Source organism: Quercus suber, unplaced genomic scaffold (genome assembly GCF_002906115.3).
Source record: "Quercus suber isolate HL8 unplaced genomic scaffold, Cork oak 2.0 scaffold_373, whole genome shotgun sequence".
NCBI lineage: Eukaryota > Viridiplantae > Streptophyta > Magnoliopsida > Fagales > Fagaceae > Quercus > Quercus suber.
The window spans coordinates 641,734-668,783 of record NW_027069825.1 but is presented as its reverse complement, the minus strand read 5'-3'; the positions used below and the strand labels follow the sequence as shown (position 1 = coordinate 668,783).

Genomic DNA, 27,050 nt, shown 5'->3' with positions numbered 1-27,050 from the left:
GAAAAAAAATTAAAACAACTTTACGAAAGGTTTAGAATTTAAGTTTACTTCTTACTTTTGAGTTTTGCCCTATAAATCTAACTCGGTTTGCCTTGGCTTGTTGGCAAATGTAAGTACTACTAAGAGTGAGAATATTAAGATTGAATTTTTATTTTAAGAAGCATGAAATTATATACATAAAAAATGTATGTCATACAAAGTTAATCTTTATGTATAAGAATTTCGATATCTATTTGCTAAAGGTAATATCCACTCAATAAAAAATTTTAAGAATGATAACGAATATCATCATTTTCCAACAATAAGCAATTGAGTTTTGCTAAAATCTTGTCGCAATATTTAAATTTTTGTAATATATGATGTCATATGCTATAATTAAAACTCTTCATCAAATACTTTCAATCATACACAATCAAAATTTTGTCATTTCATACTTTCTTCTTTATCATTCTACATGAGTCTAGGTGCAATCTTTAGCTTAATTATTTTTTAATGAACACCCGTTTTAGGCAAGAAAAGAAGAAAAAAGAAAAATAAAAAAAAGACGATAACAAGAGGCACGTGTCATTGAAATTTCCATTTGATAAATTATAAATTTCAAAGATTTAAATCTAGAAAATCAATGTTCTATAAGTAATAAATAAAGCACCTTATATTACCATTCCAACTTTCTAAGCATTACTACCATCTAAAACTCAAAATATGTGAAGAAAATTTTTGGGATGTTAAAATTTAATGGGAGTATTTTTTTAAACATTACACAATAAAATATTTTAAGAATCGTAAGCTTTCATTAGGTTTTAATTGAGAGAATAACGATATGACATATTTGCTATTTTCCAAAATATTAAGGGGGAAATTTCTTGATTTTAAAGTTTAAGAAGGAATTGTGAACTACCCCAAACATAAAGGATGAAAAGTGTTTAATCCTAAGTTTTTGTTTTTGTCTTTGTTTTTGTTTTTTGGTTTTTGTGTGTGTGTGTATGTGTGTAAAATTATGTGTTTTTACTTAAAATGGTGCATAAAGAAAAAAAATTATATATACAAAACAAAATACAAAAATTCAACCCAAGAAAACTGTACGTTAAAAAGTGAATTTTGGCTCAACAAAAATTGACTAGTAAAAAAATTTCTAGAAAATAGAAAGAATGGCATAACATTTTCATATTATCTTTATAACTTTAGTATATTTTAGTTTGAATTGTAAAAAATTGACATCTCAGCAATTATGAAAATATTGTGATGACAACAAGATGTCTATATTTTCACAAGAGAATGTTATGTCCACAATATTTTTATGACAAATCATAAGTAGTAGGTTGTTACGGGTTGTTATTGATGGACAAAAAAATAATTTCATTGTTAAGTTTAAATTAGAATAACAATTTACTAAAATTTGTTATGAAAAATAGTGTGGACATAGCATTTTTTTTTTCTTTCACAATACATTTACTTTTAGTTATTGTTAGTTCCAATATGATATATTATTATTTTATTTTGAAAGGAATTAATAACAATTGTGAAAATATGATGGCATTTTAATTTATATATATTATATATATATATATATATATTAAAAACAAAAACAAAAACATGTAAATCAAACCAAGCTTGCGTACAAATTACTTCTCAAAACAAAAAAGCTGGTGTACGAATTAAAAAAATATAAAGAAATATCTCAGCCTACCAAATTGAAGTGGTGTGTATTTCCATTGAAATTTGACAACGGTCCATTTGGATACAGCTGAAAACTAAAAATACTGTTACAAAATAATTTTTAAATGTGTAAATAATACCGTAGGACCCATTTTTAATGAAAATGTTGCTAAAAAGTGAGGTTTGTGGGTCTTGTAAATAGTGCATATGACCAATTGGTGTATACTATTCACATAGAAAAGTCAACAATCATGGCTCAAAAAAAAAAAAAAAAAACCTCAAACACAAGACATGGAAAGCGCAAAATGCGCTTCCCAAACGCTAAGCATTTGGATGCGCATCTCTCCCCCTACGTTTGCGTTTTTGCGTTTTATTTTTTATTTTTAGCACCTCTTGCACTGTTCATGGGACATGAACAGTGCATTTAGGGTTATGAACAATAACCTACACTATTCAAGCACGTGAATTACACTGTGCAGAAGACATTGTGTACTGTTTAAGCACTGTTCACGAGACACACAACCACTTTATTCAGAAAAATATTAAAAATGAGTCTCACGGTACTATTTACACATTTAAAAATTATTTTATTACAATATTTTTAATTTTTAATTTTCAACAAAATAAAATGTATTTAAACGGACCCAAAGCTTTTTTTAAAAAGACCAAAATAGTGCGTTTTTAGTAGCTAGTGTCCAAAACTTGACTTACTGTAGATATAGCCATTGGCTCTTTTTATATGTAGATGTTCTCTAAAAGCATGTTTGTACTTTTTAGTTATCCCAAATATACGTTATTAAATAAATCAGGCCACAAAGACTCAAAGAGGCGCTTAACACGTGTTTTTTAAACAGCCATGGTGTAGAGTGAGTAGCACCAATCCACTATTAAAAGATAAATGAAGGTTCATTTATTGCTTGTGTTTATAATTTGTATATATAAACTGAGTGTATCAGCAAAAAAAAAAAATATATATATATATATATATATATGAACTGAGGACAACCTTTATGCATTTGTTATGATATCTCTTATTTATTTATGCACGAGATCAATAATGATTGTAGCAGGACGTTACAAATTTACAATAATATCAAGAGTTCTGTATTCTGTAATTCAACTTATACATCTTATTTTTCAATAAAAAAAAAAAAAAGATACGTCTTAATATTTTCAATAGATTTGTCCAGGTTTTAAATTTTTCTTCACCATTATAACTATTGAATTACTAAAAAAAGAAAAGCAACATAATAACGTGCACCTCTCTTGACCTTTTGGCAAAGATCAAGCAACAACACAACGTATGAGACATTTTTCTCTTTTATGGGGTTAAGTTTAACATTATTTACCAAGAATTTTGTGGTTGTAACTCAATGACATTGTCCAGTACTTTTAATGAAATGAACTTGGGTTCAAAACTTCAAATTCCCTCACCTCCACTTTTTACATAAACATTAAAAAAAAAAAGGTTTAACATTAGTTAGTTTCTTACAAAAATGATTTTTGATTTTTGTTGTCCATGTTGCATTTTTTATATATATTAAACCTAGTTAAACACAGGGAGAAAAATAATAGAAATATTATTTGAAAAAAATTCAATTAAGACAATTGATCTCACATTCTTCGTCTTCTTCTTCTTCATCTTGGGTTTTTAATCTTTGATATTTTGTAGCTCCATTTAATGTGAAACATTCTTATAATCGTGAAAATTACGTATCACATGTAATACTCTGAGTTCGAGTCATAACATTATCATTTTTTTACTTGATACAATACTCCACCCCATGTTAATTGAGGTAAAGTAATTTTGTCTTAGATAATGAATTATATAACTTGGATAAATATAATATTTTAGAACTAAGGAGATATTTTTGGATTTAATAAACATATGCAAAACTAAGACATTTTTCATTCTAACAATTATTGTCATTAAGAGCCTTGTAGTTCAATAGTATAGCTTGTTATTATTTATTACGAGGACTAAGGTTTAAATTCTTCCTATCTCATTATAGTATTGAATTATTAAAAAAAAAAAAAAGGTTATTGCCGACTATTACTACTTAAAACATGCAAATGACAATTGTAATTAAGTAATAACAAGGAACTTGGCTAATTTTGTCAAATGTTACCGAAAATGATCACTTTTAAGCTTTAGGAGATAAAATAACTTATGGCCTAAAGTTTATGAACCCAATAATATAGTTTGTGCTTTCTTATATGTAACAATTTATATTGTGCCACATAATTTAAAATTTTAATTAAAATGACATATTTTCATATAAATTTTTAATATTTAATTCCAATTTTCCCCTATAAAATGCTTGTAGGTCAGGATATTAGTTTAGGTAGTAGCTCCATGAAGCCACTCTCTTACAACATATGAGACCTCTACATATGAGTCTCACCTACTTAAAAAAAAAAAAGAAAAAAAGAAGGAAGATTATCTCTTGGAGTTGCACCATGAGATATCTTCTCCTTCTTTTATATGGGTCTACAGCCTACGGACACACCAATTTTCCAAGCATACCCGTCAACTTGTGAGTAAATTTTAGTACTTATACCCTAGACCACTATGGGTATTTGTTGGGAAAAAATAGGTGCACTAATCAAAATGTGACACTTAAGCATATAGCAGACTTGGGAGTGCAGTTGGATCTATTCCTAACATTATTTGTGGGCCTAAGGCTGTTAAGTCTAATTTCTATAGAAAATTTCACAACTCTATTTTTTCTTATTGTGCTGTGGTGGACCCAAATTATGTAAGTGATTATTAGAAGAAGAAAAAGTCTAGGAGGCACAAATTACCGCAGTTTATACATGTGCCAAGTGGCTATTGAATTGCCTTGCACCAAGTATCAATAGTGGTCTCACATATAAGTAATGTAATCAAGTCACAAGTTAAGTAAAATAGTATCTGAAATTTTATGAGAATTTTTAGGTGTCTCTAACTAAATGAAAAACAGTACAAGTGTTAATTTTTTTTTCCCCGGAAAATGTATTACACACTTTTAATCACATCTTGACACAGCTGTCTCTAGACTGTGACTGGTAAAAATAATAATGAGTTTATGCACAACCAACTTCAATTTGTCGCATAATACAGGTGGCAAAAAATTGCAAAAGTGCCATGAATGGTGCATCTAGCAAAACTGAACAAGGTATTAACTCTGAATTTATTTATTTATTTATTTTGGTCTGTATAAGTAACTGTTTCAGTTTTGTATTACAAATAAGTAACTTTTTCAGTTTTGTATATTTGTAATATGTGAGAATTTGGACCGCCTGGGAGTTTTTTTTTTAAATAAAGAAACACACCCAAGGGTGAAGAAAAAAGGAAAGAGGTTCTAATATAAAAGCACATTATAATTTTACTCAAAAATTATGGTAATTTTTAAGAAAGAGTGAAATAAGTTATATTACACACAACATACTCTCTTAAGTAATATAAAATAATTATTCATTTTTTTTGAAAAATAAATATACATAAAAAAAAAGAAAAAAAAATTATAATACAAAGACACCAAAACTCCGCTATAGTAATTTTGAAGAGAAAAGAGGACAAGTAAAGGACTAAACGCCGAGGGTCGGTTGTTGGCGACGTATAAACTATTTATTAAATAAGACCTCCCGTCTCCGTCAAAAAATAAATAAATAAATAAAAGCTTAGCAAGGAAGTTATAACTTTACAATTTTATTGGTGGAGAGACTTACAAACACGTGTTTGACCAGTGCAGCGAGTCCATGCACAGCAGCACATACACGATAACCTAGAAATTCGTCTCCATATGTTTTCTGCTTTTATAGTCTGCCTAAAAACAGAAGCACAAATGAACAAAGACAAAATGACAAATATCACTTACACACACACACTTTCTGTTCATATAATCAATATTCTCTCTCTATCTCTTTAGTTTTGAACCATTTTACTCGTTTTCGACGACTCTCTCTCTCTCTCTCTTTTTCTTTTTGAACCATCTCAGAAAGTTCCTGGGCTCTCATTTCTGCTTCTTTTCTTTGTTACATATTAGGCTCTTTGAGTCTTTGATGCTCAGCTTAGCTTAACGTCAACTTCTCTGAGCTTATCTCTTCATCTCCTGAGTGAAACTCTGTAGCTCTAATTAAGGTGCGTTTGCCTTTTCTTCTTTCTGGGTATGATCGTTAACTTTGTTTTACACATGGGGTTTGAATTTAATCAGCTGTAAATGATTTTGTATGCATGTATGTGTGCTTGTTGTTTTTGTTTTATGGTATATGTAATATGCTGTGTTTTGGACTTTTGAGCTAAATGGTTTCTTTGACCCATTTGTGAAAAGTTAAAAATTTTTTGTTTTTGGGTATAAAGTTTTCCTTAAAAGGTAGCTTTTGGCTTCTGGGTTTTTAGTATTCCCTGGAATTTTTGAATAACCGGATGGATTAGATTAGTTGTCTGTTCATCTGTTTGTTTCAGCAAAAAGTTTTTCCCGGAAAATTGATTTTGGGTTCTCTGCTTCTGCGTATTCACTAATTTCTTAAATTTTTTTTGGAGGATCCGATTCATGAGAGAGAATCGGAAAAAATCTTTTCTGTTCTGTTCCGATGAAAAATGAGATCTTTTTTGAAGACTCTGTATATCCTGTCTTCCTTTTTGATTGTAGTTGGAATCTAAAAATAATTAAAGGAAAAGTTAAGGGCTTTTTGATGCTTATTCCTTTTTATGTTCATTTTTAAAAATTTGTTCTATTGTAATCCGTGGGTTCTATTAGAAAGCTAGAGAATATTGAAGCTTTTTGTGGACTTTGTTGAAGGGAAAGCTACATAAATTTTTTGCTCTCTTTATGTTTTTAAAGGAACCTATGGATTTATTATTATTTTCTTTAAAATTACCCCTTTTTTTTTTACCAGTTTTTGTTTTGTTCTTATGTTTCTTAGGAGTTTCATGGTAATATATGATACTTTTGGTTACTGAAAAGTATGAGGGAAATCAAAAGAAACTATTGTAAGAGAAAACATTCTATGTTCGAACCCCATATTCTGCTGCATAATTTTTAAATTTACAATAATTGTATGTGGAAGTTAATGCCTTTGTTAAGTAGTCTTAAAATGTTTTTTTGCTCCAAAAAAAAAAAGGGTTCAAGGTAGTCTTGAATCTTGTTAGCTTCGCTAAGTAGTCATGAAATTTATTGCCTTTACTTTATGCCTGATGCACTGTCTCCTGGTCAGATAATTGGGGAATCAGTAAAAGACACTCTATGGATACAAGGGGTTAGATTATTGGATGATTAAATTTATTACTTCCCACCAGCCTAGTAATTTGGGAAAAATGTAATTTATCATGGCATCGTCACTCTATTACCTCCTATTCAAAGTTAAAAAGTTCCAGGTGTTAGCCCTACTCATTGAGGTTGAGTATGGGTGCACACTGTGAGCAGGAATTTTAGATTTGATTAAATAATTAAGTTCATGCTTCCCATCAGCTTAGGGGTAGTAAATGACGAGCTTGAGACAGTATTAGAAGACCTATGGGTTCTGCATTAACAGAAAATGTGCACCCTCGTTGATCAAAATGGCAAACAGGATTAATGTATCGACTCTAGATAGTTGGAAATGTACTACATTAAGTTGAGTTGCATTTAGATTCCATGGTTTTCATGGTTAACTTAAATATCTTCAACCTGTACCCTTTACTTTTCTTTTCGAAGATATTGAATTGGATCACTGTCATCTTGAATATCGATTTATGGTAGGTATACTAGGTAAAACAAATTTCTCTTTTGTTAGTGTGGTTGATATTTAAATTTTAACATGTTCTACTGTTTAGTATTCAAATCCATTTGTGCGAATTGTTTGGTTCTTCTTCTTCTTCTCCTGACTGTTTATGTCGGTTATTTTTACCAATATTGAACTGTTTGCTCCTTCCTTTTCAGGTTCTCCATCTCCCCTGCCAAGTTCTGCAATATTTATTTTATCAGTCTCTTGTCAATTTTAATTGAAAAACCCATGAGTAATCTCAAACTAGGGATTGAGGTTGTGAGTGCGCATGACCTTATAGCCAAAGATGGGCAAGGCTTATCTGATACTTATGTGGAGCTCCACTTTGATGGACAAAAATTTCGTACCACTACTAAAGAAAAAGACCTGAATCCTGTTTGGAATGAAAGCTTTTACTTCAATGTCTCTGATCCAAATAACCTCTCTAACCTCACCCTTGATGCTTATGTTTATAGCTATAATAAGGCCAACAATAGCAGATCTTTCCTTGGAAGGGTTCGTCTCACAGGGACATCATTTGTGCCATATTCTGATGCTGTTGTTTTGCACTACCCTCTGGAAAAAAAAAGCTTTTTGTCACGTGTAAAAGGAGAGCTTGGTCTGAAAGTCTTTGTAACTGATGACCCTTCTATACGATCTTCAAATCCACTTCCTGCAATGGAAGCCTCTCTGAATTCAGGATCACGTCCAATCCAAGGTCAAGGCCCTAACAAACAAGTTCCTAGTTTTGTTCCAAACCCATTCTCCAATGAAAAAGCCGAGTCAAGACACACATTCCATCACCTTCCTAATCTGAATCCTGCACAGCCACAGCAGCTTAACATTCCCCCCATGTCAACCCAGCCAAGTTTCGACTATGGGGTGCAAGCGATGAAATCTGAACCGCAGGTTTCAAAAGTTGTTCACATGTACTCGGGTCCATCATCACAATCTGACGATTATTCACTTAAAGAGACGAGTCCTCACCTTGGAGGGGGTCGGGTTGTTGGGGGGCGAGTAATACGTACAAATAGGCCATCCAGCACATATGATCTTGTTGAACCAATACGTTACCTTTTTGTACGTGTTGTGAAAGCTCGTGATCTTCCTTCTAAGGATGTGACAGGGAGCCTCGACCCTTTTGTTGAAGTAAAACTTGGGAACTTCAAAGGAATTACAAAGCACTTTGAGAAAAAACAAAATCCTGAGTGGAATGAGGTGTTTGCCTTTGCTAAGGACAATATACAGTGGTCTAGCCTAGATGTTGTAGTGAAGGACAAGGATATGCTAAAAGATGATTTTGTTGGGCGTTTGAAGTTTGATCTCAATGAAGTTCCTACACGGGTTCCACCTGATAGTCCTTTGGCTCCAGAATGGTATAGACTTGAAGACAAGAGTGGGGAGAAGAGGAAAGCGGGGGAGCTGATGCTTGCTGTCTGGTATGGCACACAAGCTGATGAGGCTTTTCCTGATGCTTGGCACTCAGATACATTTACTTCCTCTGATGGCTCTTCAGCCTTCTCCTCACATCTCCGCTCTAAAGTTTACCATTCACCAAGATTGTGGTATGTTCGTGTCAATGTAATTGAGGCACAAGACTTGGTTGTATCTGAAAAGTCTCGTTTTCCGGATGCATATGTTAGGGTACAAATTGGTGGTCAGTTATTGAAGACAAAAGTGGTTCAAGCTAGGGGTTCGAATGCAATCTGGAATGAGGAATTCATGCTTGTTGCTGCTGAACCATTTGAAGATCATCTGATCCTTTCAATTGAAGATCGTGTAGGTCCCAACAAAGATGAGACCATTGGGAAGGTTGTTATACCTTTGATCAGAGTTGAGAGGCGTGCTGATAACCGAATGATCAGAAGCCATTGGGTCAACATTGAGAAGTCCATGTCAGCCGCAATGGATGGAGATCATGGAAAGAAAGAGAAAGACAAGTTCTCTAGTAGACTCCATGTCAGTATCTGTCTTGAAGGAGGGTATCATGTGCTGGATGAGCCTACTCACTACAGTAGTGACCTCCGACCTTCAGCAAGGCCCCTTTGGAAGCAATCAATAGGTGTTTTGGAACTTGGCATTCTGAATGCTGGTGGGCTCCATCCTATGAAAACAAGGGATGGTAAGGGCACATCAGACACTTATTGTGTAGCAAAGTATGGGAACAAGTGGGTCAGGACTCGAACAATAGTCAACAGCTTGAGCCCAAAGTACAATGAGCAGTACACTTGGGAAGTCTATGATCCAGCCACGGTTCTCAGTGTGGGGGTTTTTGATAACAGCCTGATTGGTGGTTCAAATGGTAACAAAGATATGAAAATTGGCAAAGTTCGAATTCGAATTTCTACTCTTGAGACTGGCCGAGTCTACACTCACTCGTATCCATTGCTAGTCCTTCACCCCTCTGGTGTCAAAAAAATGGGTGAAATACATCTAGCAATACGGTTCTCGAGCACATCACTGATGAGCATGATGTTTATATACACTCGACCTGTTCTCCCAAAGATGCATTACGTAAGGCCATTGAGTGTGATGCAGCAGGAATGGCTGCGTCACCAGGCTGTAAACATAGTGGCAGCTAGGCTTGGTCGAGCAGAACCCCCTGTTAGGAAGGAGATAGTTGAGTACATGTCTGATGCAAACTCTCATCTTTGGAGCATGAGGCGTAGTAAGGCGAACTTTTTTCGGTTGATGACAGTTTTCTCAGGATTACTATCAGTTGGAAGGTGGTTTGGTGATGTTTGCATGTGGAAGAACCCTATCACGACGGTGTTAGTACATGTTCTCTTTGTGATGCTGGTGTGTTTCCCAGAGCTGATTCTGCCAACTGTTTTTCTATACATGTTTGTGATAGGAGCTTGGAATTTCCGGTACCGCCCAAGATACCCTCCCCACATGGACACAAGAATCTCTTATGCAGATGCAGTGCACCCTGATGAGCTTGATGAAGAATTTGATGCATTTCCAACCAGTCGGGGGACTGACATTGTTCGGGCAAGGTATGATCGGCTAAGGATAGTGGCCGGGAAAATTCAGACTGTTGTGGGTGATGTGGCTTCCCAACTGGAGCGTGTCCAGGCCCTCCTAAGCTGGCGAGATCCTCGTGCCACATTTATATATATGATCTTCTGTTTTGCAGCTGCCATTGTGTTGTATGTAACACCTTTCCAGGTGCTGACTCTTCTGTCTGGGTTTTACTTCCTGAGGCACCCCAGGTTTCGTCATAAGATGCCATCATTACCTGTTAATTTCTTCCGTCGGCTGCCGGCTAGGACTGATAGCATGTTGTAGACAGGTTGTTGGGATTTTCTGTAAAAAGTTTCTACTGCCATTGTGTTTTGGGTCTCGGATTTATTTGGAAGTAATTGGCAGTAATTGTAAATGTTCTATCTCCTATTTCTGTCTGGTTGTGGAAGTTGATAAAGATGTATGTATGCAAGCCTTATACTCGATGGTAGTTATTTATTTATAGTTGTCATGTTTAGCATCCAATGTTTACAAAATTCTTATGTTGGTGCTTGATATATCATATTATGGGATGGTTTATTCAAGGTGGAAACCACATGTTTATGTTCCTGATTGAAAGTGGATTACTTCCCAAGTAGCAGCTTTTCTGTCAATGTTACTTGAATAAATTCAACTGGAATATTAATGGCTTCTGGAATATTAATTGGTCATGGTTTTTAGCTACTTTGACCTGAACTTCGAAAACTCAGAGCCGTCTGAGAATAGTTTAATGGCTTCTCCAGAATAAAATAGATAATTTACCATTCTGATGTGATTTGCGCTAAACGGTGAAAGCTTCTGATCCTCAAAGGTAAGAAATGCATTTCAACCAAATCGAGTCCAATGTTGGGCAAGGGTATGGGCTAAGGGAAAATTGGTGATTAGGCTTAAATATGTCATCCAGTTTTACAGCAATCTATGTAAAGATTCTTCAAGGTTTACCCTATCAAAGCTACATTTTTGTTTGATGGCAGGAATATGATCATCTCTATTTTACTTAAATTGGACAAGTCCATTACATGATTAAGAATTATTTCCATGATTTGATATCATATCATTTAAAAATTTAAATGATGTGGCACTGACTATTCCTTTATATTTGCAATATTTAATTTGAATTATGAAATAGATCCATTTCAAATGGAGAGAAATTGGAACTAACATCATAAAAAATAAAAAATAAAATAAAATAAAGATAGTGACATTTGCAGATTGCAAAGTTAACCATTAATTTTTTACCAAAAAAAAAAAAAAAAGTTAACCATAAATTATATACATCGTACTACTATATATCGGAAAGTCAACAAATTGGCGGAAAGTCATACAACAAATTGGTTGAATATGGTGATGAATTCCTGATGACCATCTAAGGCAGAAATCTTGTTGTAGGTTTTGTATAAGTCCAAAGTTTCTTTTCCATGAATTTGGTGAGATCATTGGTACATTTACAGAATTTTTCGTACATATTCACTTTATGAACTTGCAATAAGAGGGCAAATAGATGCTGTATAAGGTATATTGAAGATATAATTACAGGATATAGTGCACTAAATACTTAGAATAACCAAGAAATATAAAAAGACAAAGAAAACAACAAAATAAACATCACTGTATTCTTACTTCAATGCATCATAGTACGATTATACACAAACATAACAATCTTTTTCTTTTTGCATAGGCAATAGCCGCAATACATATACACAAACATAACAATCACAACAAATTAAGCTTCACTCTGGCATAGTATATTTAAAATATGTTGGAATTTAATTTAAGCATCAGGCCAGGATATGTCCAAGTCTCCCCAATCACTTTCTGGTATTCCCAAGGCCTTCCACACTGCTTTAGAGGCATCAACAATATTGTTAGGACATGGAGGCTGGTAATCATGGTCAGCATCACACCCCATAGTGGATTCACACTCATCAACCACCTTGGCTTGAACACTCCTTCCATTGCCATAGATGGTAATATAGTTTAAACATCTCTGCTTATTGTTGAACCACCCGGTTGACAGTGCCACCACAGGTGTGTCATCTGAGTGGTACTGATTGTCACATTCAGATGGTCCATCACCATCCCCACCTTTCTCAAAGCTGTTGATGGTTAGCTTCGCCTTTGTATGGCCAGACACTTGCGGTGAACACTTGTAAATCGTGTAAAGTTTGCCTTGCACGCAACAATCAGAGTCATTCTCTTTGTAACATTGTCCTGGAGGAGCCTTGCTCCCCCTTATCTTGCCACTAGGCTGGCAAGTCTGAGCTTCAACGCTTGACCATTTTGTAACAAGAAGCAGAAAGAAGAGAGCAAAGACACCAGTACAAATTTGATTCTTCATCTTCTATGTTTTTTTTTTCTCCTCTTACTTTGGTGATGTTTTAGTGTGAAGATGTTCAACTTACGGTAGGCTATATATAGGGATGAACTTCCTAAAATAGCTTTCTTTTAATTCAAGTTATGACATTTTTGTAGTCTTCTATTACCAGGAAGTATAACTCTTCTTTGAAATCTCATTTGGTGCCAAGTGTATCATGGAATGGAACAAACCGAGACAAGTTGGATCACAAAAATCATGTAAAAGGGCGTGTCAATTACGCCACCACATACATAACATGCCTCAATTTTGTATGTTCTGAACTTCTGATGAGTGTCCTTTGTGCATTTACATTAATGAATGACATTAGTTTATTCAACCAGAGGAAACTGTATCTGTCCTTTAGAATCTTATGGCGGCCAGCCAATGAGCTTTGAGACGCAAATTTGCCTAATTCAAGACAAATAACAACATTGATTGGGCATAAATAGAGTTCAATGTGATGCGGGAAAAAAAATAAAAGGGAAAGAAATTACGAATTAGGGCATTCAATTATTCATGAATCATCTTAAACTTGAGACAGGGAGTTAATTGGTGCCATTTAAAGATTTTTTTTTTTTTTTTTAATAATTTTTTTATAATTTTTTTTATGATAAATTTGGGAGACATGGTGCCATTTAAAGGTTTTTTTTTTTTTTTTTAATAATTTTTTTATAATTTTTTTTATGATAAATTTGGGAGACAATACCCAGTTTTTCTTCTTGGCACGACCCCCTAATAGTGTGTATTATGATTTGTGAGATTGTGATGGGGTGTGAGATATAGTGTGTCAGAATTGGAGTCACCAAAAATCGGTGCGATTGCTTACCTATAACAAATTATTTCAACTTAAGGTATGGGTTCTGAGGGTCCTGTATGTCCTCGTAAAATCATTTCTCGAACTAGAAAAAAAAAAATTAGAGGTTTGGTTACACTTTGAGGAAGGTCCTATGATGTCTGCCTAAACACATTATCTAATTTCAATTATCCCCAGCAATTCTCCTCGATGGCAAATAAATGAAAAAACATTTGACTACAGTTTAGCTCGGATATGTTCCATAATACCATGTATGCATCAAAGAATGATGTATGCTTGATGGTCTTGGTTTGATTAAGGGGTTCGGTGAAAATGAAACATGTTTTATTTTTTTTTGAAAACTTTTATGAAAATAGTGGATTGTCAATGAGTTAGTGTATTAATATAATTAGAATTCCATCAATGTAACTCAAGAAAAATACACTTTTATTTCTAGTCATCATCTAGATTCGACTGAGCTTTTAAGGGTAACGTGATTCATCCTTTGATGAGGGTTCTTTGTATATATGTTGCATGGTAAAAGTCCGATAGATTTTTGCATTTTGCGTGTGTGACGTCCAACAGTAACATTCTACATGTGGTACACACCAGCGTGTATTCCATGTTGGTGGGCGGTAGATATAGACACAGGGGACAGGTTGAATGGTACACTGATCATGCATTCGTAGCATAATAGGTGTGCTTACAGGCAAGTCACCTTAGGATACACTCAAGCCATGCCACCAGCTCATGGAGGGAAGATATATGCCACTTTGACATGAGAGAAATCCATGGTTAGGGTGCATATATACTTTGGTCACCACTCACACATGAAGGTTAAGGAGTGTTAGAAATACTGAATCGTAGTATTATATTTCATGATCAAGAAATATACATGTGATGCCTTTATATAGGAGGCATATGTGTGCGGTACAAGTAAGTATATGTGTGCAGTACAAGTAAAGTGTAGTACAAGTACAAGTGCTATACAAGTAAACCAGCTGGGCCTAAAGCCCATAACCTAAAATACACTAACAGCCCCCCTCAAACTCAAGGTGGATGTGAGACCAGCTTGAGGTTGTCAACCAAATCACGAGTGCGTCCCTTAGGAAGTACCTTGGTGAAGATATCTGCAAGTTGATCTTTGGAGGAGACGGAGAAAAGCTTGAGAGCACCATGGACAAGATGAGAACGGATAAAATGACAATCAATCTCGATGTGTTTAGTCCGTTCATGAAAGACGTCATTGTGAGCAATATGAATGGCACTCTGGTTGTCACAATAAAGGGGAGTAGTAGAGGATGTGGACACCCCTAAATCCTTAAGAAGCCATCGTAGCCAAAGGAGCTCAGATGTGGTGTCAGCAAGAGCACGATATTCTGCTTCAGTACTGGAGCGAGCCACGAAAGTTTGTTTCTTACTTCGCCAAGAAATCAAAGAAGAACCAAGGAGAAAGCAATAACCTGTAGTGGACTTGCGATCAGTGGGATCTCCTGCCCAATCAGCATCAGAGAATGCACGAAGTACAAGAGGAGACAGAGCTGAGTAGAAAAGGCCATGGAAGAGAGTGCCCTTCAAATATCGTAGAATGCGCAGAACAGCAGCAAAGTGAGTCGATCGTGGAGCAGACAGATACTGGCTCACCTGATGAACAGCATAAGAAATGTCCGGACGAGTAACTGTGAGATAAACTAGGCTACCAACTAATCGTCTGTAAAGAGAGGGATTAGACAATGGTTTCCCCCCCGAGGGTGTCAGATGCGCGTTAAGTTCAACTGGAGTATCAACAGTCTTGCTGTCAGTGAGTCCAACTCGAGATAAAAGGTCAGATGCATACTTGGCTTGAGTAATATAAAGACCATCTGTGGAACGAGTGATCTCAAGGCCCAAGAAATAGCTGAGATGTCCAAGGTCTTTCATCTCAAACTGCTGACTAAGAAAATCCTTAAGTTCTTGAATGCCACTGAGATCATCACCAGTTATGATCATATCATCTACATATAGGAGGAGTAAAATGGTACCTTTATCATTGCGACGAAGAAATAAGGCAGAATCATAAGGACTGGCAGTGTAACCCAAGCGAAAGATGGTGGAGCTGAACTTGGCAAACCAAGCTCGTGGAGCTTGTTTAAGGCCATAAAGTGCACGTCGAAGGCGACAAACCTTGTTTGTTTCAACAGAAAGACCAGGAGGAGGTTGCATATAGACTTCTTCATGCAGATCCCCATTAAGGAAGGCATTTTTAACATCCATCTGAAAAAGGTCCCATTTACTAGCAGCAGCAACAGCTAAGAGGGCACGAACAGAGGAGATACGGGCAACTGGAGCAAAAGTCTCTTCATAATCAATCCATACTCCTGTGTAAAACCTTTTGCAACAAGACGAGCCTTGTAGCGCTCGATGGACCCATCAGAGCGAGTCTTGATCTTATAGATCACTTACAACCAACCACAGACTGACTAGGAGGGAGAGTAACCAGATCCCAAGTATGGTTTTTGGTTAATGCATCAATTTCCTCTTTCATTGCAATCTGCCATAAAGGGTCAGTAGAGGCCTCAGATAGGTTTGAGGCTCATGGAGTGTAGCAAGGGCAGTGTAACAATGATAGTCAAGTAAATGTGCAGGAATGGATCTTACCTGGTTGAGTGGCGAGGTGGAATGTCTTGTGGAGGATCTTCAGGCGGAGCAGGAGCAGGGGACCTAGGCTCAAGGTGGGGTAGCTCGTCATCAACCTGTTCATCTACAACCTGTCTAGGAGAATCATCAAAAATATCTGGAGATGGAATAGAGAAGTCCAAAGGAGGATCAAGAGTATCTGTAGAAGGAACGGAGACTCATCTGGAAAGATTTCTAAAACAGAAGAGTTAGTTAGGGAAGAACGAAAATGAGAGAGTTCAACAAACAGGCGGTGTTCCAAAGAAAACATTACGGGAAACACGAAGACGATGAGAGATAGGATCATAGCACCGATACCCTTTTTGAGTTTCACATAACCAAGGAAACAACAAAGTCTAGATCGAGGCTCAAGTTTGTTGTGCTCATGAGGCTGAAGAAGAACGAAACAAGCAGATCCAAAAGAGCGAAGGTAATGATAGTAGGGGGTGACCCAAAAAGGCGCTCATACGGAGTCTGATTATGGATGACAGTGCTTGGAGTGCGATTAATGGCATGAACAGCATGAAGAGCAGCTTCACCCCAAAATGGGGCAGGAACTTTGGCAGAAAGAAGAAGAGCACGGACAGTGTCAAGAATATGACGAAGTTTTCTTTCGGCTTGACCATTTTGTTGAGAGGTGCCTGGACAGGTTAGGTGATGTACAGTGCCATAGGAATGTAACAGAGCTTGAAAAGCATATTGAGTATATTCAAGAGCATTATCAGAACGAAAAGTTTTGATATGTTTGGAGAATTGTGTTTCAACCATTTTTGCAAAGTTACTGTATATTGGTAAGATTTCAGAACGAGATTCATAGGAAAGATCCAACTATAACGAGAATAATCATCAATAAAAACAACAAATAACGAGATCCACCAATACTAGTAACAGGAGAAGGTCCCCAAACATCAGAATGAATTAACTCAAAAATACTATTAGAGATAGATTCACTATTATTGAAAGGTAAAGCTGGCTGTTTTCCTAATTGGCATGAAGTACAATCAAAATTGTCTTTGGACACAGAACCCAACAGACCCTTAGTAGCTAACTGTTGTACCCGAGTAGATGAGGCATGACCAAGACGAGAATGCCAAAGTGCGAGAGAAGGTAAGGAAGAAACTGCAGCAGCTGCAGCAGCAACAGAGACAGGAGCAACAGGTGGAAGATGAAGATTGTCCACGGGAAACATACGCCCAACCCTAGGACCGGTCCCAAGCTCTTGCCCGTCCTCGGATCCTGCACAATACACCCAGAATAGTAAAAAATAAGGCGATATCCTAGTTCAGCTAATTGTCCCACAGAGCACAAATTATAGGATAGGTCAGGTACATGGAAGACCCCAGGAACAGAGAGGTTAGAGGTTGAAACAAAACCTAGACTATTCCCATGCATGGTGGAACCATCAGCTATATGAATATTAAGAGGATGTGGTGCAGGGTCAAGTTTGGAGAACAAGGATGAGTGAGGTGTCATGTGATTGCAACAGCAGAATCAAAAAGCCAAGTTTGAGACTTACCGGGCAGAACTGAGAGAGCAGTGGAAAGAGATGCATTACCAGCCATACGAACAGCCTGAGCTATGATCTCCTGTAGTTCAGTGGTGGAGGTTGATAGTGGATCCAGAAGACTGGGACTCAGCTGAAATGGAAGGCATCGGCAGAGTAGGCTCAGTATTAGCAACAGCAGCAGTAGATTTGTTGCGACGGTAACAAGTCTCAATGGTGTGGCCAGGCGCTTGCAATAATTGCAGAACTTCTTGTTGGTCTGCTTGCGACGATTTAGAGCCAGAAGAATCACCTGATTGCTAAGGTTGCTCAATGAAAGGAGTAGAAGGAGTAATAGCCAAAACATTGAACTTATTCTGGGCTTGAAGGGTTGCAAGCCGAGCTTCTTCTCTAACCAACTCGTTTACAGCAGTGCAAGAGAGGGAGGAGGACTGCGATTAAGAAGCTGACCTCGGATGGGCTCAAAGTCCTTGTGAAGTGACATCAGGAACTCATAGAGACGAAATTCATCTCTAACTGTAGCATATTGTTGAGCATCTTTTGAGCATGCCAAATCGGATAAGAAAGGTCAATTTGGTCCCAAATGAAGCGAAGCTGATCATAGTAGTCATTGATGGATTGCCCTGGTCTTGTCGAAGTTGATGCAATTCAACTACCAACTGATATTTCATGGATCCGTGAGTAGTGGAGTACCTTTTGGCCAACATATCCNCAGGAATGGTTTGCACCAGTACAGTAATGCAGAGCATGCGACCCTTAAGAAAACTGCGCATAGCTTGAGACCAAGATAAGTAATTCTTGTTCCCTCCAATACAGTATTGATGGGCGAGGAAGAAAAACATCCTTTTTATCCATATAGAAACACAATATGCAAAAAAGACTGCAAAAATGAAATCTACGCGAAAAACTGGGTAAGGAGAACCTGGATTGAAAAAGTCAACCCCTGAAAGTCAACAGTCAAAGTCAACGGTCAACGGCCCGGTCAAAGTCAACGGTCAACGGTCAACAGTCAGTGTAGATGACGTCAGCAGGATGACGTGGCGCTGACGTCAGCAGGTGACTGGATGCTGACGTAAGCTAGGGCTGACGTGGCACTGATGACGTCACGGGTGACGTCAGCCTTACCTGAGGACGGCGCGTGTGGCACAGTCGCAAAATCTTCAAGCGGCGTGTGACGGCGCGTGGGCACTCTGATGGCTGTGAGGCTTTCACCAATAGGTAGATCGTTCCAAGACGATCTCAGTGATACCTTCAGAAATATGATCGGAGCAGTATTCGAGGCGGGATGACACGTGCAGTGATATTGTGCGGTGTTGGACTCCTCAACGATAGCGGCTGCAGGTCCGGAACCCAAGACAATGCTTGGAAGACGTCGGGGGTTCAATCGGCGAGAGGCTGCAGCGACTGTTGTGATAGTGGAAGCGATGTTGAGAGTGGAGTAACACCAATAAAGATAAGACTGCTAAGAGAAGGTCAGAGCAGTGGCTCTGATACCATGTTAGAAATACTGAATCGTAGTATTATATTTCATGATCAAGAAATATACATGTGATGCCTTTATATAGGAGGCATATGTGTGCGGTACAAGTATATATGTGTGCAGTACAAGTACAAGTGCCATACAAGTAAACCAGCTGGGCCTAAAGCCCATAACCTAAAATACATTAACAAGGAGGATAGTTCCTTAACACATGATTTTGTTCACGTACACGCGCACACAAATTTCTGCTTGCTATGTGTATAACTTTTTATTGTCAAGAAACCTACCCATAGAGGGAGACCGATGACTACAGTGCGGCCCAAAAACCCTCCCAAAACCGCCATACTATCCAATGAACAACCTTAGAGGAAAGGTACCACTTTGATATGAGCAAGAATCTATTGTTCGAAAGTGTGAAGACACCAAGTTAGAAAGTGGTTGGATTATGGTGACGAAGTCCTGATTACTAGGGCAAATTATATTTTTCCAACCTAAACTATCACCTTGATTACATTAATCACCTTGATTACACTTAACCCCATAAACTATTGAATTTAGTTGAGGCCATAAGCAAACACACCAATTTTTTCATATATATATTCACTTTATAAACTTGCAAACACAAAGCAAATAAATAAAAAGTAAAAGTTTATTGAAGATGTACTTACATGGATGTAGTGCACCAAGGCATGAGAGCCACGAAATACTTTGGAAAACACATAAATACAAGAGAAAAAGAAACAACAAAAATCGTTGGGAAGATAACACCTTAAAGAGACTCTAATTGAGTAACTAGACATATAGAAATACCACTGAATTCAAAAGCTTATGTCTTTGGGTTTGGGTCCAACTATATCTAATATATAATAATAATAATAATAATATAATAATAATAATAATAATAATAATAATAATATATGAAGATGAGAGAAACTCAAATTACAATTTCAAATTAGAGTTCCAATTTTATGCCATGTGTTATAAATTATTATTCTTAAAGAGTTTTATTTCTTAATTTTAGAATCAAATTTGGGACCACATCATAAATATTCATTCAAGTGAGTTATTAAGTACAAAAATCAAAGAGTCTAAAATAAATGAATCGTAAAAAAAAAAAAAAAAAAAAAAAAAAAAAGTGCTTCACAATAATTTTTTTTTTTAAATGGACAATTTACATTTTATACCTAATAATATCTTTACAAAATTTTTAAAGAGTTAACAAAATATAAAAATGACTATCAATAGTATTTAAATTATATATACAGGAATTATATTATGTATCTTATTGTATATCTTTAAGTGTATCTATGCATATGCATGAGGTTACAAACTAGTACTATATATAATAGCAGAAGCTTTGTCTTACAATTAAGGCCATGTTGCCATGTAAGAAAACAGCCCATCTAAAAATTTGCTACGCTTACAATTAAAAAGCAATAGGTTTATTGTTTCACAATCTTAACAATATTTTATAGTTTCTCAATATATATATAAAATAACCGGTTAAAATACAAATAAAAAAAGGCTTGCAATACTCCCAAAAAAAAAAAAAAGCTTGCGATATAGAGATGGAGAAGGAGACAGAGTTCGTATAGTCGACCATCACCATCATTTTCCTACCACCGGCATCGATAACCTAAAGTGCACGTAGGAAATGAGATATAGAGATGGAGAGATAGAACTACAACTGGTAAAGTTTTTTTTTTTTCTTTCCTTCTTTCTTAGATCTGGATATGAAATATGAATTAGTTTGAGAAAATTTGGTTGGATTGATTTTTATTTACTAATATTAATTACTCAATCTTCTTATTATTATTACTCAATATGAGACTTCACCTACATGCTAGAAAGAATTAAGTTATTAACTAATAGTCGAAATATTTGACTTTTTGTAATCACTTCTCATTGCGCCATGTAGCTACACAAATTATTGTCACGTTTACATTTAAAAACACCGAAACATTGTGTCTTTTCGTTTGGTGAAATAAGAAAAATGTTTCAGTTATATTTTCATTTTTCAGAACCATTGTGTTCAGTCACCTATAGTAAATTAGAGACACGATATTCTTTCTCTAGGGTACAAATATCAACAAACAGTTCTTTCTGGCTATTGGCAGTCTGCAAATTTGCCATACTTGAGTTGCATCTTTTCGTGTTTACATGGGTAGTTACGAAACGGCTGTTTCTTCTCATTCTTTTACCTCTTTATGTGACATTTTTTTGATAAAAGGGGTTCCTCTTTGGTAACTTATGCTAATTTGATACTTTGGCTTTACTATTTTCACACTTGTGAATGTATCTCACACATGTCTACAATTTTAAATCTGTCTTTAACTCTACTGTAACTAGATTATCTTGGCATGTACTTTACTATTTGATATCTAAAAATCTTTACTCATTACAGAATGTTCAACCATTTATCTTTCAATTAATTTGCATACAGTTATGTAAATGTATTAATTGTTTCCTTAAAGCTCACAATAAACAATTAAACTAATATTGTCTTAATTTCACTATTTTCTTTTACCAAAAAAAAAGTTCTAAAAAATGGTTCGGTTCGGGTCGGGTTGACCCCAAAAAACAGGTTGGGTCACGAGTCAACCCGTTTTTGCTTCGGGTCAAAAAATCGGGTTCGGGTCAAGTATTTTTCAGATCGGGTCAGGTCGGATCAAAAATTCTGACCTATTTTGTCATGTCTACTCATCAGGAGTCCATTTCTATTTTGTACCCTTACAACTTAAGTCATTGATCCTCAATATTGACATTAAAAGAAGCAAATATCATCCTAGCAAAGTACATATTGATTGCCAAAATATTAATAAAAACCCTAGTTTTACGTATACAGTTTCGAAACCACGTACGTAGGGTAAGTCCTTGTGTACATAGGTGCAAGACCCTTGTTCCACACTAATGGAAACTCGGTTTGCACCATTTTTTTTCAAATAAAAGAGAGAGCTCAGGTCCCAGAGCTAGACACACACAGAAGGGATCAAAGACACTTAGAAGAGAGTAAAAGCTGACACGTTTAAGACTTTTGCCATTTCTAGTGCTCCCTTCTTAAGGGACTTTGATAGTTCAATTTAATTTTTTTTAGGTGGTGTTTATTATATGCACATTGTAACGTAATCGTGACTTCAATATGACTTCAAAATCGTGACTTTTAATGCATTTTATGGGCGTGTAACTTGTGTGTAGCAGGACGTTTGTCTATATTTTCTTTAATACTATGGTGCTCTTATAAGTTTTGAACACTCCAGAGTTTCTTTTCATGAATTTGGTGAGATCATTGGTCATTACAGAACTGATTTTCGTACATATTCACTTTATGAATCTTGCAATAAGAGGGCAAATAGATGCTGTAAAGTATATTGAAGATATAATTGACAGGCATATAGTCACAATATACTTAGAATAACCAAGAAATAAAAGAAAAGAAAACAACAAAATAAACATCACTGTATTCTTACTTCAATGCATCATAGTACGATTATACACAAACATAACTCTTTTTCTTTATAGGCATAGCCGCAATACATATACACAAACATAACAATCACAACAAATTAAGCTTCACTCGGCATAGTATATTTAAAATATGTTGGAATTTAATTTAAGCATCAGGCCAGGATATGTCCAAGTCTCCCCAATCACTTTCTGGTATTCCCAAGGCCTTCCACACTGCTTTAGAGGCATCAACAATATTGTTAGGACATGGAGGCTGGTAATCATGGTCAGCATCACACCCATAGTGGATTCACACTCATCAACCACCTTGGCTTGAACACTCCTTCCATTGCCATAGATGGTAATATAGTTTAAACATCTCTGCTTATTGTTGAACACCCGTTGACAGTGCCACCACAGGTGTGTCATCTGAGTGGTACTGATTGTCACATTCAGATGGTCCATCACCATCCCCACCTTTCTAAAGCTGTTGATGGTTAGCTTCGCCTTTGTATGGCCAGACACTTGCGGTGAACACTTGTAAATCGTGTAAAGTTTGCCTTGCACGCAACAATCAGAGTCATTCTCTTTGTACATTGTCCTGGAGGAGCCTTGCTCCCCTTATCTTGCCACTAGGCTGGCAAGTCTGAGCTTCAACGCTTGACCATTTTGTAACAAGAAGCAGAAAGAAGAGATCAAAGACACCAGTACAAATTTGATTCTTCATCTTCTATGTTTTTTTTCTCCTCTTACTTTGGTGATGTTTAGTGTGAAGATGTTCAACTTACGGTATGCTATATAGTGGATGAACTTCCTGAACTAGCTTTCTTTTAATTCAATTACTGACATCTTAGTATCTCTCTTATCAGATATATATATCTTCTTTGAAAATTTCATTGGTGCTAGAGTTATCATGAAATGGAACAGACTCGAGCAACGTTGGAATCCAAAAAACATTAAAGGGCAGGTCAATTAGCCACCACATATGCCTGCACAATTTGTATGTTCTGAATGAGTGTCGTTTGCGCATCTGTATTATCGATGGCCTTTGTTTCTTTCAATAAGAGAAACAGTATATGTCCTATACGATCTTGAGATTCAATCAAGCATAATTTGGAACTTTACCTGTCCAGAATCTCAATTTTTAACGTACAACAAGCCTCTTAAAAAATTGCAAAACATTCCTCAAGAGAAAAGGTGTGTCCGTATGGGCTTTACTGTACTGCAACCACTACTCTGACATTGAACACAAAGAAAAAACATCATTTATTTTTTTAGCTATCAATTTTTCGTAACGAAGTTTGTCATGTGTTGATGTTATTGAATGGTAGTCTTGATGTTTTAAGCTTAAATTGAGACATCAAAATGAATATTATTTTATTCAGCAAAAAAATGTAAATCACTGTCAACCAAGAGATCCTTGTAGATCTTATCGAAAAAAAAAAAAAAAAAAAAGAGTTCCTTGTAGACGCAAGAACTTCCAATGAAAACACCTTGTACACACACAAACAAAAATTTGCTTTGTTCTTCTTCTTTTTTTCATATGATATAGATATACGACGTTGACCTTTACGTCTATTAACGTATATATCTTTTGCTATTGATATGGCAGTTGTATTACTAGGGCGGAGTCAGAAATTTTTGTTTGATGGGTGATTTGTGTTGCTAATTTATTAGTCTATACAAACTTTTATACACATACACAAACACATGTATATATACACATACACAAAAAATTAGTACCTTTCATAATGAATCCTTAAAATTAAATGCTTCATAGAATTAAATTAATCTTTCACCATCTTCCATAGTGAAATCCTTACAATTTTCATTTTTAATATACGATACCAAATTTTCTACCATTGTGAGTAAAAAAATTTCAATTGAATTAATGAAGTGTTCACAGACATAAATGATCCAAAACTTTAAAAAATACGAGAACACATTTTACCATAAAAAATAAATTTGAGAAACAATACGTTTTCTATAACTACTAGACAAATTGGACAATTTTTTTTAAGAACATTATTGGACCAACTCAAATAGTTAGGGGGGCCAAGTCTTATTTTTGAAGGCTAATCATTAAAATATTAAATATTTCTATATAATAAAAAAAAAATTTCAAAAATTTTGGGAGGGCCATGGCCCCCATCCTAACATGTAGCTCCGCCCCTTTATTTACAATCAATCATCTTAAAATATACACTTTTTATTTTTATTTTTTATAATAGTCAACCTATGCCTCTGTTTTTATTGTACGGCCAAAACATCATATATATATATATATATATGGAATTTACTATCGGAAGGACAAGCTTAAAGACTCAGGTTGAACAAGCACTGATTGATTGAAAATGTTGCTTCAGGCAGAGAGGCAGAGCACCAAAACAGAGTATTGGAAGAGTTGGAGCTGTGACAGCTACACGACAAGTTTTTTTTCACTCTAAAGCAGCTGATAAGACTTGTAGTTTTAGAAATAGTTCAATTAGTAGTTATTTTATGCATAAACGCGTGTAATGATATGATTGGTTGTAGGAGTTAGATCCGTATAATGTGGAATTAGTTAGGAGTTAGTTAACTCAGTCCTTGTATACATACCTCTTGTACATTCAGTTTCTAATTAATGCAATACAGAATTTTCTCTCACAAATTCTCACATTTACTGCCAAGACGAAGAGTAAAATATGGAATTTCCTGCCAATATTTGTTTTTTAGTTTTTAACTTACAAGTGAGACACTCATGGCCCATGGAAGTGCATGTTCCCCAAGCCCACGTCATTCTTCAACCTTTGGGCTCAAAAGTGTATAAAAATCCTCTCATGGGCCCTCCAAACCAGACCTCCAAAAGTTCACCCAAAGAGATCCCTTCAAATGAGCTCAAACTAGATGGGATGAGAATGAGATAGAGTAAGGAAGGCATGGGCCAAAAAATTTTTGGACTTTTTTGTTGACTAGCTTCTACGTGAACCTTCGCAAAAAATTGGCCCTCAACATGGTTAACCCTATATTAGCTTACAATATAAATGGGTTACATTAACACATAATTCAATATGTTTAACACACCCCCTAAAATCAAGGTAGGAATTTGAAGATGCCATAAGTTTGGAACATAAGCCTATGAAAATACCTCAAAAATGCCTTGAAGTATGCCCATGAATGATCGAATTGGACGGATGATAGATCGATTGAAAATAATGTCAGAATGTTCGTCCACCAAAATTCTTGGAGCTTAAGCCAAAGAAGCATAATAGCATCTAAATGTCCACACATCAAAAAATTGGATGTGTTGAATGTACAGAATTTAGTACATTCTTTAAAAAATTGTGTGCATAGCAAGTGTCTTTCACTAAAAGCAACAAGTTATGGGTTTGAGTCCTGAAATTAGCTTCTCAACATCCTACCATAACTTCTATCATCAAAATTTGTAAAAAGTGGGAGTTTTATGCATTTAATACGACCCATTTATTTATTTATTTTTGAAATTACTATTTCTTTATCTTTAATCAAAGGATTTACTTTTTTTTTTTAATTTATGTGAATATATTTTTTATATCAAGAAGGTTCCTTCAATTTGATACTAGAAGACTAGAACTACTGTGTTTTGTGGTAAGAGATTAAGAGAAAAGGGAATCCTCCTTGCCCTGATTGGGAGAAAAAGTTTTAGGTATGTTCGGAGTTTCTGTTTTGTGTCACTATTGAAATTTTCTGTGAGAATTTTTTTTTCCCTATCTACATTTTAATTTCAATTTCAACCTCAATGTGGACAAGATAACCATACCGTCACCGCTATCATAAATATGCCGAGCAAGTTCAAATGTGATAATGTTGATGAAGTAAGATATACATAAGGACCATCAAAAGCAGTGGAAAAATTAGAAGTCAGGTCGTCAAGGATGACAACTTTTTCGTTTTGTGCCAACCAAAGAAAGCAACAGGGGCATGAATGTTCAGCTTTCAGGGATAAATTTAGTTCAAATTATGACCCCTTTGATAGTCAGCAACACATACAAATCAGCTTTCACAATTCAAAAACAAAAGTGAATTCTAGAAAGTTGAATTTAAGTTTAACAAGATTCATGCCGTGGTTGATACGTTAATATAAAGCTCTGCTCATAACACTAAAAAAATTGGCCCGCGGCGCAATTGATTGCATATAAACCTACTCAGAAGTTCATCCACACATCAAGCATTGAACACAAGTGAAAGCTCACTAGTCTAATAACTGGAGCCAATTAAGACTCCCAAGAACAAATTATGGCTTGATAAATTTTGTGCTTAACACAATTAAATGCGGAATCTATATAATATTAAAAGCTGAAGCGTAGCATTTAATGTTGCTAGGCTCACGTTGAGCCACATCAATAGCTATGTCATTTCCATCCTCTAATCTGAATTTGTCCTACAATTTTAAAAGAGTTTTTATTAATTT

General features: G+C 35.6%; 1 protein-coding gene and 1 pseudogene across 1 annotated transcript; one reads left to right on the top strand and one right to left on the bottom strand.

Moving 5' to 3' along the window:
* The first annotated feature begins 5,486 nt into the window (after positions 1–5,486).
* LOC136062025 (FT-interacting protein 3-like) lies at positions 5,487–10,870 on the top strand. Its single transcript, XM_065760598.1, has 2 exons — positions 5,487–5,779; positions 7,560–10,870. The coding sequence occupies exon 2, from the start codon at positions 7,633–7,635 to the stop codon at positions 10,672–10,674; it is 3,042 nt and encodes a 1,013-aa protein (XP_065616670.1). The 5' UTR covers positions 5,487–5,779; positions 7,560–7,632; the 3' UTR covers positions 10,675–10,870.
* Positions 10,871–12,002: 1,132 nt separating this feature from the next.
* Positions 12,003–23,367, bottom strand: LOC112035719 (uncharacterized; annotated as a pseudogene).
* Positions 23,368–27,050: the final 3,683 nt, after the last annotated feature.